This window comes from Paramisgurnus dabryanus, chromosome 17, assembly GCF_030506205.2.
Source record: "Paramisgurnus dabryanus chromosome 17, PD_genome_1.1, whole genome shotgun sequence".
Classification (NCBI taxonomy): domain Eukaryota; kingdom Metazoa; phylum Chordata; class Actinopteri; order Cypriniformes; family Cobitidae; genus Paramisgurnus; species Paramisgurnus dabryanus.
This window is the reverse complement of record NC_133353.1, coordinates 12,536,508-12,554,894: the sequence shown is the minus strand read 5'-3', so window position 1 is coordinate 12,554,894 and position 18,387 is coordinate 12,536,508. Positions and strand designations below refer to the sequence as shown.

General features: G+C 37.9%; 1 protein-coding gene across 1 annotated transcript; it reads left to right on the top strand.

Annotated features, from left to right (window-relative positions):
* Window positions 1-12,905: 12,905 nt before the first annotated feature.
* Window positions 12,906-17,314, top strand: LOC135727203 (uncharacterized). Its single transcript, XM_065244990.2, has 4 exons — window positions 12,906-12,951; window positions 13,048-13,159; window positions 13,261-13,394; window positions 13,484-17,314. Exons 1-4 carry the CDS (start codon window positions 12,946-12,948, stop codon window positions 16,808-16,810), a joined length of 3,579 nt encoding a protein of 1,192 aa, XP_065101062.2. The 5' UTR covers window positions 12,906-12,945; the 3' UTR covers window positions 16,811-17,314.
* Window positions 17,315-18,387: the final 1,073 nt, after the last annotated feature.

Below are 18,387 nucleotides of genomic sequence, written 5' to 3'. Positions count from 1 at the left end.
GCAATTTGTCTTAAGTTACAAATACCTGTATGGGAATGTGGAGTTGTTGCATTCCTGAATCTCTGCCACGCCTTAGTTTACAGGGGTACTATCGAGAACCAGCAACAGATGAGTTAATGGCTATGCACATTACAGAAACATTTATAACCAAATCGAACCAAATTGAACGTGTGCTCATAGACCTCTGGAATTTGGGATGTAGATTGATTAGGCTCTGATTTCTCTTTGTCTGTATAAGTCCTTTGTATTATCTCGCTGTGAGTCATAAGAGAGTCATGCGTGTCAGTTTAGACAGTTTGTGTCAGTCTTTCTAAGAAATATAAATACAATTACAAGAACTAAAGCTTTTGTTAAAGGGATAAATATCAAAATTACCCCATCCATCTTTCAGACCAGCACATTTGGAGATATTGTAGTAAATGTCCTTGCTCTTCCAAGCTGTAATAACATGAGGATTAGCAAACAACTTCTGACTTCTCAAAAAGTGCATTCATCCTTCACAGAGGTAATCCAAACTGCTCCAATGGGTTAATAAAGGTCTTCCGCGGTTAATCAATGCGATTTTTTTTTAAGAAAAATATCCAGCTTTGGTTGCCATAGGTACTTTGCACAATGACTTTCGTGAATCCCATAAGTTCAAGACTGGAAGCTAGTTATTATAGTTTATAAAGTTTAAAGCTTTTATAAAAGTTTGGAGCTGTGTGGATTACTTCTGTGAAGAATGAATGCACTTGTTCCCTGATCATTGCTTTCCACTGTTAAAAGCTTGGAAAAGCAAGGACATTTACTAAAATAACTCCTAATGTGTTCTTCTGAAAGATGATATATAATATAGGTGCTGGTCATATAATTAGAATTTTTATTTCAGTAATTCCATTAAAAAAGTAAAACTTGTATATTATATTAATTCATTACACACAGAAATATTTCAAATGTTTATTTCTTTAAATTTTGATGATATAAATCACAAACTGCCAAATTCAGTATCTCAGAAAATTTGAATGTTACTTAAGACCTATACAAAGAAAGGATTTTTAAAAATCTTGGCCAACTGAAAAGTATGAACATGAAAAGTATGAGCATGTACAGCCTCAATACTTAGTTGGGGCTCCTTTTGCCTGACTTACTGCAGCAATGCAGCGTGGCATGGAGGCGTTCAGTCTGTGGCACTGCTCAGGTGTTATGAGAGCCCAGGTTGCTGTGATAGTGGCCTTCTGCTCTTCTGTATTGTTGGGTCTGGAATATCGCATCTTCCTCTTCACAATAACCCATAGATTTTCTATAGGGTTTAAGGTCATGCGAGTTTGCTGGCCAATTAAAACCAGGTACTGGTAGCTTTGGCACTGTGTGCACAGGAAATGAAATCTGCATCTCCATAAAGTTGGTCAGCAGTAGGAAGCATGAAGTTCTCTAAAACTTCCTGGTATAAGGCTGCGTTGACCTTGGACCTCAGAAAACAGTGGAACAACACCAGCAGATGATATGGCACCCCAAACCATCACTGACTGTAAAAACTTTACAATGGACCCTTAAGCAGACTCTGGGACCCTGATTTCCAAAGGAAATGCAAAATTTACTTTCATCAGAGAACATAACTTTGGACCACTCAGCAGCAGTGTAAAAAAATTGATGCTTCTGAAACTGTCTGTTGTTCAAGAGTGGCTTGACATGTCTGCGCATAGTGGTTCTTGAATTACTGAGTCCAGCTGCAATCCATTCTTTGTGAATGTTCCAGCTGCAATCCATTCTTTGTGAATGTCCCTCACATTTTTGAATGAGTTTTGTTTCACAATCCTTTCCAGGGTGCAGTTATCCCTATTGCTTGTACACTTTTTTTCTACCACATCTTTTCCTTCCCTTCGCCTTTCTATTAATGTGCTTGCACACAGAGCTCTGTGTACAGCCAGCCTCTTTTGCAATGACCTTTTTGTCTTGCCCTCCCAGTGGCAGGTGTCAATGGTCGTCTTTTGAACAACTGTCAAGTCAGCAGTCTTCCTCGTGATCGTGTCGCCTACAGAACTAGACTGAGAGAACATTTAAAGGCCTTTGCAGGTGTTTTGAGTTTATTAGCTGATTAGAGTGTGGCACCAGGTGTCTTCAAAATTGAACCTTTTCACAATATTTTAATTTTCTTTTTTTTGGGATTTTCCTTAGTTGTCAGTTATAATCATCAAATTAAAAGTAATAAACATTTGAAATATATCAGTCTGTGTGTAATGAATTAATATAATATACAAGTTTCACATTTTTAATGGTATTATTGAGGATATTTTAATTATATGACCAGCACCTGTATGTATCTTGGATTGCTTGAGGGTGAGTAAATCATGAGGTAATTTTAATATTTGGCTGGAGTATTGCTTTAAGTATAGTTATTGCTAAAACTGTATCAAATATGTATTCAGATGTATCTGCTTTTATATTATGCGTTTATCTGCTTTATATTATGCATATTTATAACCTCTTTATTATTTAATTATTATCTTTATTATTTATTCATTTAATTATATAAAAAAGTTTTACTTGGAAATACCCTTAGATTATGTGCAATAAATTGTTTGCAGCTTTTGCATTTTAACTGCTAGTGTTTCTTTAGTAACAATAGTAGTGTGTTATAACCGGATCAGCGGCATCTGAAGCATTCAGCAGCCTGTCGATGGTAGTTTGTGCAATGTGAAAAATGTGTTTTTAACAATTCAAGCACTCTGCAGTTGCTCAATCATATACAGTGACATCAGCCAACACAAGAATTTGAGTTATAAGTTGACCAAACTTAGTTATCTGTGTGTTGCCATATATGTTGACTTTCAGACACCTGTTTCTTCTCCAGTGAGGGAAGCAACATTCTCCGCGTTCCCACTACTATGAAGTTCAAGTCTTTATCAATTAGTGAAGGGTTCTTAACATGTTTATAACTGAGGGAGTTTCTTTGTTTGTAGGTTGCTGATGACTGTATTTCATTATATAGACACAATGAAGCAGACAAGTTCGTACCTGACGCCCAGACATCAAGACTTAGATCTAGCGCAAATAAATAAGTCAACGATTCAACTCCAAAGTTCTCCCTTGAGGCAAAAGTACTGCTCTTACCATAGACATGTAGCAACAACTGCACAAGCTCAATGCCAGAGTCAGTCTTCATCCATGAGCTTACGCTAGGTACACAAGGTGCTTTCCAATTTTAAACACTTTCTGAGGTCTTGTAATACATCTGTGGTTTATGACAGTCCGGTCAAAAGGAGCTTTGCTGAATACACAGTGATAATGAGGGAAATAATCATACGAAGCACTGCTTATTTGCACCAAATATACAATCTGCCCCACGCATTATGAAGCTTTCAATCACTAAAACCACATTTTGCTTATGAAGTAAACCATATGTGCAGAACTGTAAACATTTACAATTGCGCAATTGGGAGAGTTTATTCTTTCATGAACTCTCTGACAATGACTAATAAACCCTCTATTGTGAAGATGTGCAGTTGTGTCGTCTGTTTAATTTAGTGAACCTAGGTGCAAAAAGACTTTATAGGCATAAGCTCAGAATGTTGGTTAAAGGTGTGGTTATGCTTCAGGCCTGCAAAGTTACTTAAAACAATGCAAGGAATATGGGCACCAGGATATGATGTCACACCTCTAGGGTTTTTGTGTTGTTATTTAACAAAGCTCTGTCTCTCTAAATAGGACAATAATACATTTTGTGTGGCCAGATTTACTAAACAGGGCAAATTACGGTAGGAGCGCAATTTCAAAGAAGCACTGATGGAAACTTTCTGCGAGTGATTTACTAAGGCGCAGGTTAAGGAACATGGGGACAAAAACATGACAGGTGTTAAATGATGGTCAAAATTTGACCAATAAATTTACATTTTCACCCCCCATATTATTTTCCGTCTGAAAGAAAAACACCTACGAATGCACATGGAATTAGGTCAGTCGCAAAATGTGAACGTCATGCCTTTTCAGCGTCAATTTCACTTTGTGTCTCTAGTTAATCCTCACGGTTTTTAACAACAAAAGAGGCATTTGCGCTGGAGCAAGCTGTTAGAAAATCTGACCCTTAGTTTGTTTTCAAGTGCTATAAGTCAATGATATGGAAATCCTCTATTAAAGTCCCTGTAAAGTCAGATGTTAAATATGTTCTAAGTTTGTCACACCTCATGTGTAATTAACAAAAAATAAATAAAATGTGTGCACATCCAATAAACTATTTAGGGCAGGTGCTTGATCACAAGAACTAAATAGTTGAAGAACCAAAATGGGCACACTGCTAATACTGGTTTCGACCACACAGGTCTTTGTGTGAGCTTATTAACCACCCAACCAAATTTTAATGATGGAAAAAAACAAGTTAATAAAAAATATCTTGGAAAAATAGAGGATTCTCTGCTCTCAAGTGGTGGGGGTGTGTCTGCTGTTTGCACTGAAACCACGCCCACTTGTGGGCGAGCTGCCATCTCTCTCAATTTTAAAATACTGCTACAACCTGAATCGAAGCTCGTGATTGTGGGGTGGGGCCATACATGAGCTGTTTCTCAATGTCAAGGAAGGATCCTCGGAAGCCAGAATTTCGAGGATGCTACATCATCCACATCCGTCGAAGGACTGTTCCAATGTCGAGGATCCTCGGAATTTCAGCCAAGGACTGAGTCCTTCATTCGAGAAATATCCAATATACAGTAAAGGATGCATATGTGGCCGTTTCTCAATGTCAAGGATACCTTCTTGGCAGGAGTAGTCCTTACAAGTCACTTCCTTCAGAGTCTAGGCGAGGATCCTCTTAAGCATTCGGAGAACACGTAAATGGAACAGGCTAGCAAGTGCACGTCATTGCGTCAATGAAAGGTGTGCTTTTGGCACTGCCTGCATAGGATTGTGGGTGATTTCAGAGCGCAAAGGATACACATATGCATCCTTTCCTGCATAGGGGATATTTCTCGAAAGAAGGACTCAGTCCTTGGCTGAAATTCCGAGGATCTTCGACATTGGAACAGTCCTTTCGACGGACGTCCTTGAAATTCTGGCTTCCGAGGATCCTTCCTTGACATTGAGCAATGGGATGTGTATCCTTTGCGCTCTTCTCGCACTGAAATCATCCACAATCCTATGCGCACATCGCCGAAAGCACACCTTTCATTGGCCCTGTCCCAAATGGTGCACTTCATGTGGACTTTCGGTCTCGTGGCTTTAAATTGTGCGTGCTCGCTTAGTCTACAAGTCAGTAGGATGTCCCATCTGTCATGTTTATCCTGCAAAGTGTGCTCATCAGCGCCCCCTTTGAACCCTTGATGCAGTCTTCGGCGAAGACCGCACTGCAGCAGGCTTCGCGCACTCTACCAACCCAGAAGTCCTTGCGAAAGAGAAATCAGACCAATCAGACGATGGAAGGGAGGAGTTCACACTGATTGGCAACTTCTCTTCCTATTTCCGGTGTGACGCTCGAGTCTGTCCCAAAATCCAACTTGGTGCACCCTCTTGGACTCACGCCAAGGGTCCCTAGGGTCTGCACTACATGATGTCATCAAAGTGTGCCCATTTGGGACAGGGCAATAGACGCAATGATGTGCACTTGCTAGCTTGTTCCATTTACATGTTCTCCGAATGCTTAAGAGGAGCCTCGCCTAGCTTCTAAAGGAAGTGACTTGTAAGGACTAGTCCTGCCAAGGAAGTATCATTGACATTGAGAAACGGCCACGGTGGCTCAAGTGCGTACTCAAGCCACCATTTTAGGCCGGCCTAAAAAATCCTGAACTAAGAAATGGTAAAACTTTTTAACAATCTGCAATTCATTGCTACATAGGCTACAGTCTTTTTGGCGCGTAAACATTCACAGGTCAGAGATAAGTGAACTTGAACCTTAATATGCAGTGCTAATGCTATACTTTCATTTCCACTTTCACATGATAATGCACTCTTAGAAAGGTTTTACACTTTGTGCGTTAAGATTTTAACACATTATGTGTAATTTTAACACATTATGTGTCATTTTGTGTTGATTTTGTGTTAAAATATAACACAAGTTGTGTTAACAGTAACACAAAATGTGTTGTTTCAATAATAAGAATCAACACTAATGTGTTATTTTAACACATTCGTTCTAAGAGTGTGTTTAATTATAAAGATGCTACAAAATGTTTCTCACATCAGCGATGTCATATCCATTTTCGGTTCCCCAATGAAGCATTTCTTTGTTTTACTGTCTGAAGAACGTTTTTACTACAAAAAAACGCTTTTGCGAAACAAAAAGTTTATTTCAATGTTAGAGGTTCTTTATAAAACCATACAGCCAAAATTGTTTATCTATGATATGTGCAGCACCTTTATTTTCAGAATCCACATCCTGAGACATAGGCCTGCATGCTTGATTACATCAAGACAGAATGAGTAACAGTGTAAACACTTATTACTTATTACTTAGAAATGTGGATATACTGCAGTTCATGAGTTAAAAGAAACAAAAAGCTGTTACAGTGACAATGTTATAATGCACAGGAATGAAAACTTACTTCATAAGTAAGAGAAAAAAATGTAAAACTTGTTTCACCTTTCTCAAACGTTCAATATTATTCATTTCCAGTTGATTTGTTTAAAGGTCGAATGATCGAATACTTCTCAGTAGTGCAAAACTGCTCTGTCTGGGTTTTTGGGTGTTGCATTAGTGTTTTAAACAGTAACTGATGTTTTACTTACTGAAGTACTGAAACCTTCCTGCATGTCTATTCATTCATATGCAGAAACCACTTAAGGGTGTGTGGAACAAGAACATAAAGCCAAACCCAGGCAAACACAACTCTTGGAAGTCAAGTATTTCACTGTTGACATGAGTTACAGCAAGATGTTGCATTTGTAAGGATTTCAGGTCAATGGTGCCACTAACAATGTGGGTTTTTAAATGGTCATGTGATAGATTTGTATCCTTATCTCCTCAATTTTAGTGATTGTATTTCATCCTTGACAAACTGTCAGTATTGTTTAGTTTTGAGGAATATCTCAGTATAAAGTGCACAGCAGGCTTGTTGTAGTTTTTAAATGTGCTTGAAAAATATGTTTACTTTTTTGTATTTGTAATATAATAGTTAATGCATTATCTTACATAAGTGGTTATCAAACGTTTCGATGTACCTCCCCCCTGGTTGTGTAGGAGTGTAGACCACTCACCCAGCACCATCTTGCACCCCCAGTTTGGGAAGCACTGGCTTACATGAACTAGCAATGAACTATACTTCAAGCATTTATTATTCTTAGTTCATATTAGTTTTAGCATGACTGTTATATTTTTAAAATCAAAAGTTGTAACTGTGTTGATGCACAGTGAACTAACATGAACAATTGTATTTGCATTAACTAACATTAACAAAGATTAATTAGTGATAAATATTTTCATGTATTAGCTCATGTTAGCTAATACATTAACTAATGTTAACAAATACAACCTTATTGTAAAGTGTTACCAGTGTATTAATTGTCATTTTAATCAAAGTTTGGCATTTATTTTACTTTTAGATTTTGTTTCACTTTATTTTATTGCTGCCGAACTTACTGTGCTAACTTATATAAATTGAAATTAGTTTTATGACATCACTTTTCTCAGGGTCATCATTTTGTGGTATTTTCAGATATTTTATGTTTTATAACGAGTATCTAAAGCAAACAATTTTTTGGTCATTTTTATTTTATATTAGTCAGTCATGGAAATTAAAGTCGCCATGAAATTTAAAGGGACAGTAAGTAGGGTTTTAAGTGTTTTATTAATAAAATTCAATGTCTTTATTCATAAATATGTCATTGTTGGTGTCAAATGACCTCTGTCAGTGATCTGACTTTTCTTTGTAAGCTAGAATTTCTTCTCTTTACTTACATTGAACGGGTAAGTCCAATGAGGCTTCCATGTCGTTCCGCCATACTGATAAACTATAATAGCTGAGAGGGACAAAAAGCACTAGCCTACCAACGCGCTTCCACAACACGTTTTCATTCAGAACACGTGAACTAGCTGAAACGGACAAGGAGATCAGTGAGTACATAACGGCTCAATGTGCAACACGCATTTGAAAAAGCGAGGCGCTAGAGAGCACTATTCGTTTGAATGCAAAATACAATTTCACCACTTGGTGGGGGTAAATCCTACTTACTGTCCCTTTAAAGGAATAAAAGGTATTTGTTTTGGAACATTGTGGTATTTTTTACATATGACATCTGTGAGCGTCATAATTTTTAAAATTCATAATCTTTAATCAAAAACGCAAATCTCCTCAAATGATCTCTCATTACTTCCGGTCATAGGGTATGGCAGGCGGGCGGGGTCCGGGAGAAGATTGCTGCAATTAGCAACACAATCCAACTTTAAACGATCCAATCAGATCTCGATGGACAAATTCAAATCCAGCCCTGCCATATTTCATTTCAGAAGTCAATTTCAATCGAATATACGTCAATACGGGGAAAATAAGGCAATCGCTACTTCCGTTTCATGGTGTCTTTAAAGTATTTGAGTTCAATTTGCAATTTTTCATGATGACACTGCTACACTCTTAAAATTTTTTGAAAAATTCAGCCAAAAATGGTTCTGCTGTGGCATTGTGAAGCACCTTAATTTAGAAAGGTGTGCTGGAGAGTTTGGGTCCATCAGCTTAACCAGTAGTCAGAGCACTGCTCAGGGAGTTGGCTGGCTGTCTAAATCGCAAAATACTTCGAGTGCACTGTTACATTAGTTCCCTAAAAATTTCCCGTAATGCTACGCGAAAAACAGGGAGCATCGATGGTCTCAGTAGTGTGTAGATTTTCCCTTACCCTTTGACATTTTTGAAGCTCTTCATCCAATATCGTACAAGCCCCCTTAATAACTGTTTCTTAATTACAATAACTGTGTCTGGGTCACAAAATGTAGTTTTAATATTACTTTAGATGAGAATATATTTATGTATTATCTTCTGCAGTCAGTTATTAAATATAGCATCTGTTTTAAAATTTTATTTGACAAATTCGGAGAAGTGAGTTCCAGGTGTGACCAGCGGCCGGTCAGTTTCTCATTTGCGTTGCTAAGCACAGCCTCGTTGTGGCCACTTCTGAATAAGATACTTTGTAAAACTAAATATCAGTGGTGAGCCAGGCCTTACCAGTGCCTGAGTCTGTGTACACAATTTACTGATTCACGACCTAGGGAGCTAGGGAACTGATTGAGAGAGACACACAGGTTAAATTAAGGTATTGTGTAGGTTTACCATGCTCTTGAAATTTTAAGCCAAAATAAATGTTGATTATGTTTTTCATTATGTTGATTTTTGTATTGTGCTTGATTTTTCATGCTGCTGCTGCTGCTGCACATGATTTGATTCGCATGCCATGAACAGACTGCAGCTGTATATAACAGCCCCTACATGTCCCTAATTTTAGTGTAACAATGACATAATGTCATAATTGTTAATATTCATCTTAAATAACACTTGCACTAATGGACTAACATCAATACTAAGTGAGTAAACAGCAAAAAACTGTATTTCGTTATCATTTTAGTCTAAAGAATGCATTAGCATGATGTTCTGTAGAACATAATTTCTTTATGTTAGCTCTCCTTAAGGCAATGCATCTCCATGTAAACTTCCAATCTCTTCAATCACTCTCAGACTTTGCCCTGTTTCTTTGTAGTTTCGGTGTGTTGCTGTGTGTGGTTGGCAGGGAAGTCATGTTGGTGCTGTAGAACCTGTTTGGTGGCTATGCATGCAACTATCTGACAGAAACTTCTTCCAAGTGAGCAGGTATGAGACAGTCACATTCATCTGGAGTTTGGAAGTGTCAACATCAGCGGCCGCAGATACACTCACATGAACAACAGTGGGTAAGTGGGTCACTCTCAAATTTCACATGTGTTTGTGTTATCATTTACATAGCATTATAAGTAACATCATACTGCAAACATTGTTTTATCACACATATGATTTTTTTACATTTAAGTTGAATAATTGGTAAAACCTCACACAATTTTGGACAGCATGTCAAAGACAAGACTAAGAACAAATATAGTATTTCTGATCTAAAGGTAGATTTTATTCAGAGTTTATAAAAAATATATCGTTCTATGCGATTGACTTTCTTACCCTTATTGTTGTTATGTGAGGAGGTTGCGCTTGTCTTGCTCACTTGAATTGCTCAAAGCATTCAGCGAAACTGAACAGGAGATTTGTGATGTTTTGCTGAGTAAAATCATTGTGATTTCGTGTCAATAAGTATTTAATATAGTCAATATATGTTTTTCTTGATTTTATTATTGCATGTTTCCATGTGTTTTATTATTATTTATAAGTATGGACAGCACTTTGGGCCATTTTAATGGTTTTGAAAGTGCTTTATTAATAAAATTGACTTGAATATGATATAATTTTAACTGCTGTACAGCATTTTTAGAACTAGGCTTTTTAGTAGTAAGCATTTGGGAATTTGTTGCATTCTGTATTGCAAAGAAAGGCCCTTCATATTTATTATATTTATTTTATTATAGTAAAACTGTACACTCGTTAAAACGAATGTGTTATGTGTCTAGTAACTTAACACATCTCTTAATTTTTTTTTAACACATCTTGTTTTGTCCTTTTATTTATTTGAACTCAAAATCAACATGAAATAACACATAATGTTTCTAAAATGTGTTAATAGTATAACACAAAGCAATGTGTTAAAATAAACACATTCTTTCTTAGTGTAGCAACTATGTTTTTGGTGTATTAATTAGCATTTGAAAAATAATCAAATTTTTACTACGATAACCATGGATAATGTGTGGTTACTGCAGCAAACCATGTGATAACCATGGCTTAATTATAGTAACCAAGATGTTTTGTTTTTATTTGCATATAGTGGAACAATGGTTAAGTTTCATAAGGGTTAGGGTGGCATTATGGTGGTGTGGGAACTAAAATATATTAAATCACTCAATCAGCAAATGTTTAGAAAACAACTAAACGGTTTTTGGTGCTGGAATCAGGACATCTCACAATCAAAATCCTAACCCTCTATAGCAGTGGTTCTCAAACTGGGGTCCGGGGCCCTCAGGGGGGCCGCGAGATGGTGCCAGGGGGGGCCCCAGTTTTATGACATTTTATAAAATACATTAATTTATCATGAATTCTGTGAAATTAAACCTAAAAAAAATAAGGCAGCACTACTTTGTATAATTTAATGTTTTGTTTAATTAAAATGTGAAGTTGTAAACTGTTTTTTGTCATAAATTTTCTTTGGGGGGGCCACGAAGGAATGCACCGTACACAAAGGGGGCCGCACGCTGAAAAAGTTTGAGAACCACTGCTCTATAGGGAAAATATTCAATTATGTATCCTTCCAAGAGACAAACAGGAAGCATGGAAGAGAGAGATAGAAAGAGATTCATCTTGACGTGGTATTTATCTAATCACCATTCTTTCATCTGAACAACCTGCTTCTCCTCATTTTTTACACTCCATCCATTCCTCAAGCATTCCACACATACAAACCACCGGTCCAAATACACAAAGTAAACAATCTGGTAAAGATACAGAATGTCGACTTTATCAACAGAAAGAATCAAAGTTTAACACCCTGGTTACAGGAAAAATGCTTTGCTTTTTGTTTATCCCAATACTAACTAATGAGTTGCCAATGAATACACAAGGTTCTTCTTACAGTAAATTCAGGTAAATTGGGTTATTTTGAGGTTATAATGCAACACTTAAAATCAAAGATTGTAAAAGGGTTCTTGCTAGCAAAGAACGATTTTTGGTGCATCAACAAATCTTAAAATATCCATTTCATACTTGTTCATTTTGCAAAAAATCTATAGGAATTTGGATAATCTAAAAAAAATGATCACTCTATGATCAGCAAAAGTCATGATGCTTACACGTTGTCTCCATCAAGATAATCTTGACAAATGAACACAACTTTTATAATTTTTTGTAATCTAAATGCGTTTACTAGAAAAGTCTATTATTGAACTACAACCTTTCAAACTTTATTAGACTCCCCCTTTAGTCGATCTTTGAGCATTGAGTGATTTCCTCATGCTTTAAAACAGCTTAACTGTAACTTTACACCCTTACCTCATTTATTATACGCAGCCCTATGAATATTTAAATTAGTCCTCGTCTCTACTCTATCGCACTCAGAACATAGATAAAACCCACTGACTTGATGAGACAACCGGAAGTGCTATGTTGTTTACAGGTTTACCTCATTAAATTATGTCATCTCCGCAGCTAGTTGCTTATATTTTGTCCACTGACAATGATTCAGTAATGTTGTCTGCCAAAAATGTGAAATACTGTATTCATATCTTCTATTTAGTAATGGTACATGAATGATTAATCGCAACCACCCTTACAAGCTACTGCATCTCACGAAACAACTGGAGGTGGTTCCTGACATTTCCTGGCCACTTCCTCTTTCTCTTCTCTAACAAGCTACAGTTACTTTCTATAATGCTTAAATCTTCAGTTTGATCAGCACCGAATTCATCACTTAGTCATGTTAAACTCACTCAGATGCTGCTTTTGTCATGGTCAGTGTTATGTGCCACTGAATGATGCAATACAGATGTAACAAACCAATAAAAAAGTGTAGGAGGGGATTATTGAGGACGTTAAACCCATGCATTTATAAAGGAGTGATGACTGCATGTAACAGCTTTGTTTTGAAGATGCTGGGGATTCTCCGTAGTCTTGTGGTCTGAAACCAGCCGCAGTCTCCGATTCCCATTAAGTTCTGACTCATTCTGATTAGTCACCATATTTCTTTGTATGTTCCCCAAAATTACGAAGTAAAACGAATTGTTGAACGACCATTGACTTATTGGGCCAGACAGCCATTTTTATTGTAATTCTATTTATGGAATGATTCCAAAAAATCTTGTTCCTTTTTGTTTTGACAGATCAGCTGAGAACTGGTTTTCATGACATGTCCAGTATTTAAAGCTTAGAAATGATGGTTGGTGTCCTGTCATCAGAAAAACTATTCTCTTTGATACATACAATAATATGTATATATGATGAAATAATAATAAAGTTCCATATTCGTGTGCAGAATGGTGAAAGTCAGACTCTTGCTCTCTCCGAGAGTGTGGTTTTGGAGGACACGGATGAAGGAGGCGTCATCGTCACAGGTGTTAGAAATCCTGCAGTTAATCTGAGAAAAGGTAAAAACCCATTTAAAGATTTATAGAAGTTATAGAGTTATTCATTTGCCTCAAATTATTTAAAATAGTGTAATACATGGTCTGTCTGATGGTTCTTCCAGGTGACCAGCTTGTTGCTGCCACCATTCACCTTGATCATCTCAGTAAAGACGATGTACTGAAGCTGATCAAAATCATTGAGCCTTATGACAAGAATCTTGAACTTATGACTGCAGGAGATCTGAAAGCAGGGCTGGTAAGAACATCGCAAATATAATACAAGAAGAATATCACAAGCTTAAATACTTCTTTGTTCATATTTCATCTTCATCTTCACACTTCTAGTCTCTTGGAGATCTTCGATTGAACAGTGAGGGAGGACTTCAAGCACCAGGTGTTCGTGTCAAAGGACTAAATGGAGGAATAAATGCACCGAACCTCAAGGGTGGAATCTCAACCCCCACAATAAATGGAGAAATGCCAAATGTTAAGCTAAATGAATCCACACCTAACTTCAGCACGCCAAAGTTCACGATGCCAACTTTTGGCATGGATGCGCCAAAGCTCAAAGGTTCAGGTTTGGATGGCACAATTGAAGCACCTGATGTCAGTGTCTCCACCCCTCAACTAAACACTCCAGATGTTTCTGTCAATCTGGACAAACCTGAATTGACCACCAAAACCCCCAAGTTTAAGATGCCCAACTTCAATTTACATACCAGGAAACCTAAGGTTGATGGTGATGTGAATTTAACTGCCCCAGACTTAAACGCTGACCTAAAAACCCCTGATCTGAGTCTATCAGCCCCGAGGATTAATGGAGACATCAACTCCCCTGAAATGGACGTGAACTTGCCCAAAACTCACCTAGGCGGCCCAGATCTAAACTTTGAATCGCCAAAAGCCAACGTCGAGGCCCCATCTGGCAAGTTCAAATTCCCCAAATTAAAGAAGAAAAATGCAAAAGTAAAACTACCAGATGTGGATGTTGATGCAGATCTCAGTACACCAAAGGTAAATGCAGATGTCAGTGCCCCAAATGTTGACATGGATCTGCCAGGAGTAGATGTCAAATCTCCTGTGATTGATTTAGATGTTCCATCTGGCAAAAAAAGGTGGTTTAAGAAAAAGGTTAAAGCACCAGAAGTTGACTTGGATGCAAATGTCTCGACACCTGATCTTTCAGCACCAAAGATAGGAGGAGGAATCAGCACCCCAGACCTAGATGTGGCTTTACCAAAAGCAGAACTAAAGACCCCCAATGTTGATTTAAATGCACCTGATGTGGACATTCATGCTCCATCTGGAAAGCACAAGTTCCCTACCATTAAAATGCCAAAGATTAACTTACATAAACCAAAGGTGAAAGGTCCAGATCTAGACGCAGACATACAGACACCAGACTTGAACTTGTCATCTCCTAATGTAGATATTGATCTGCCAAAAGCTAAACTGGATGGTCCAGATCTAGATGTCAAGGCACCAAACCTTAACCTCTCTGCACCAAAATTAAAGGGTGGTATTACTTCACCAGAGCTGGACATTGAATCTCCAAACATTGATGTGGATGCACCAGATGTTGATCTAAAAGCTCCATCTGGAAAGTTTAAGAAACCCAACTTTAAAATGCCAAAAATAAATCTTTCTGGGGCAAAAGTGAAAGGTCCTGATGCAAATCTAAATGCACCAAATGTTGATGTCTCAGTCCCTGATGTTAACCTGAAAGCACCCAAAGCAGATTTCCAAGGGCCTGACCTAGATCTGTCAGCACCCAAATTTAAGGGCAAATTTGGAGCTCCAGATGTGGATCTGGACTTGCCGGGGGCTCATATTAAATCCCCAGATTTAGACCTCCAAGCACCAGAGATAGATTTAAATTCTCCCAAAGTAGACATTGATGCCCCCTCAGGCAAAGGCAAATTTCCTCATATTAAAATACCTAAATTTGGTCTCAGTGCACCTCGGGTGAAAGCACCTGATGTAGATATGAACATGCCCACAGGAGAACTCAGGGGGCCTGATCTAGATTTAAGTGCACCTGATCTGAGTCTTTCTTCACCAAGAGGTGACATTAATTCTCCATCTTTAGACTTTAATTTGCCAAAAGCTGACTTGAAAGCTCCAACTGCAAACATTGGTGGAAATATAAAATCCCCAGATCTCAATCTCTCCACACCAAACATAGATCTAAATTTGCCAAAAGCAAATCTCGAAGGGCCTGATGCAGACCTGAACGTCCCAGATGTTGACATTAATGCTCCATCTGGAAAATATAAGATGCCACATTTTAATATGCCAAAACTGAATTTTTCTGGACCAAAACTGAAAGGCCCAGAGCTGGATGCTAATGGAGATTTAGATGTCTCGGTTCCCAAACTCGAAGGAAAATTGAACGCACCTGGTGTTGATCTGAACCTTCCCAAAGCTGAGGTTAGGGGACCTGATCTAAACGCAGCTTTACCAAAAGCTGACGTAACTCTTCCTAATCTAGATTTTCAGTCCCCAGACATAGAGGCTCCATCTGGGAAGTTTAAACTGATCTCATTGAAGAAACCAAAATCTAATCTTACTGCTCCAAATCTAACGACCCCTGAGATTGACCTAAATGCAGAAGCACCTGATCTAAACTTATCTGCACCTAAAGTAAATGCAGATTTTAAAGTTCCAGATGTTGATGCAAAGCTTCCCACAGCAGATGTTGACATTAATGCTCCCAAAGCAAAGATGAAATTCCCAACATTTAAAAAGTTAAACTTGTCCGGCCCTAAAGTCAAATCTCCCGATCTTGACCTTTCTGCTGACGTAGGTGGATCAGATCTAAACCTGTCTGCACCTGAGATTGGTACTCCTGATTTCAACTTCTCTGCACCTAGAATAGATGCAGATGTTAATGTTCCAGATGTTGATGCAAAGCTTCCCACAGCAGATGTTGACATTAATGCTCCCAAATCAAAGGTGAAATTCCCAACACTCAAAAGGTTCAACTTTTCCAGCCCTAAAGTCAAATCTCCCGATGTTGACATTTCGGCTGACGTAGGTGGACCAGATCTAAACCTCTCTACACCTGAGATCGGTGTTCCTAAGGCTGACGTGAGTCTGCCCAATGCTGGGGTCGATGTTGATGTTCCAGGTGTCAATGCTGATATTGAGGGTTCCAAACATAAGTTCAAATGGCCTTTCAATTGGCGAAGATCTCATTCAAAAGACGGGGACATCAGCGTTAACACACCAGAAGTAGATGGTCCCACAGCAGAAATGAAATTTCCAGAATACATACCTAAATTTAAGTCACACACCTTGCCTCCTATGAGTAGCATTGACACCGCTTTGGAAGAGCTCAGTGGAGCGGTTGACCTCAATGCTGACCCTACAAAAGAATTGGCTGATGCCATGGCCTCCTCATCACAAAAGACAAATTGGAGATCTCCATCTGCTGGGGTCAATGGACAGTCATCTGCTGTAGATGTTCTAGAAAGGCTGAGGTTGTCTAAAGCACGTAACGAAAGCTCAGAACAAGACAACCCTATTAAACTGAACAGAGGAACATTTAAAGTTACAAAGCCTGATGCTGATAAGGACTACCCGCTGGTGGATTCTACTAGCGAGGGAGATGATAAAAGAGCCAAGCTTTCCTTAAGCCTGAACAATATGCTTGGTTTGACATCAGATTAGAGGTGAAATAAATCCTTGTGAAAAAGGGGTCTGATACTGCTGACTCCACACCACCTTCACATAGTTAATGCACATCCAGCTGTTTGGATTTCCAAAGAACTGGAAGATGATGATTGAGGAATGCATTAATAACAAAGCATTACAGAATTTGCAAGAGGTGTAATTATTTTTGTATGAATGCAGTAATATGCGTAATTGTATAAAGTCTTCTTTAAAATAATGCTTGTATTATCTTTTTGAAAGGAAGGAAACATATGCTAAGCCTGTAATCCTGACTTTATTTTTACTGTTTTACATGTAGTAATCTAATATATAATCCTTTGTTTACACTACATTCCTGTTTTTATATACATAAATTTAACTATATATATTCAACAGTATTGTGAATGGGAAGAGTTCACGTTTATGTCAAACTTGTTATCAGTTTTAAGTGTTTGTTGAAGCATGTGTCCTCTGGTAAATTTTTGCAAAGGCACTAATCTCAGTTTAATAAAGTTAATGACAATAACAGAGAATGGCTCATTTCTTTCAAAGCTCATATAGGATAGGATTATGTTGTCACATTATGTGCTGAGTGGCCTAAAAATGAACTTCTTTTTTATGAAACAGATTATTTTATATACTTAAAGGACAAGTTCGGTATTTTACACTTAAAGCCCTGTTTTCAGATTGTTTATGATGAAATAGAACGGTTTTGACTGAAATGTCGACATATGCGGCTGCCCTGAGAATTTTTGCGTGTTTGTGTTTCACCTCACACCTCTACAATGGGTTTAATGGTGCACTGGAACAATCCTTTCTAAAATGCATTAAACTTTCGTTTACAAAGATGTGAAACTCACTGAGTGGTTAGGGGTGTTCACTGATATGCTCACACAAAAATCGCTGCAAAAGATGCTTTAAAACAGCTGTTTTAGCATTCGTTGTTAACTTGTGGACCTATTTTTCCAAACGACTCACACCCGTATATTCTTTCGCTTAGAGCTTGAATAATAGACACTCCAGCCCAGGTGGTGGCGCTGATCCGCCTTTGCCAATTGCAAGAATAGAAACAAAGTTCCCGGCGCGGAGTAATACCGTACCTCACAGGACATCTAATACTAGTCAATGGAGTTGGTAAAAACTACGATAAAACCTGTTGGAATGCGTATTTTGCAGCGATTTTTGTGTGAGCATATCAGTGAACACCCCTGACCACTCGGTGAGTTTCACGTCTTTGTAAACGAAAGTTTAATGCATTTTAGGACGGATTGTTCCAGTGCACCATTAAACCCATTGTAGAGGTGTGAGGTGAAACACAAACACGCGAAAAATTCTCAGGGCAGCCGCATATGTCGACATTTCAGTCAAAACCGTTCTATTTCATCATAAACAATCTGAAAACAGGGCTTTAAGTGTAAAATACCAAACTTGTCCTTTAAGACAAGTTTTCAAATACTGTATATAAAAAAGTTTTATTTTTAAACAAAGAAAAGCCCCTCATGCACATAAACAGATATGGCTTTAACTTTTAGAAACTAGGAATCAAATGCTGGTGTGCAGGGCAAGAAACCAAGTTTACAAAATATTTTGTCTTG

Excerpts from the sequence above, each read along its gene's own strand:
- LOC135727203 (XM_065244990.2), top strand. Across the intron at positions 13,160-13,260 it reads TGCAGTTAATCTGAGAAAAG|GTGACCAGCTTGTTGCTGCC; the intron begins GTAAAAACCCAT and ends TGGTTCTTCCAG. Across the intron at positions 13,395-13,483 it reads GAGATCTGAAAGCAGGGCTG|TCTCTTGGAGATCTTCGATT; the intron begins GTAAGAACATCG and ends TCACACTTCTAG.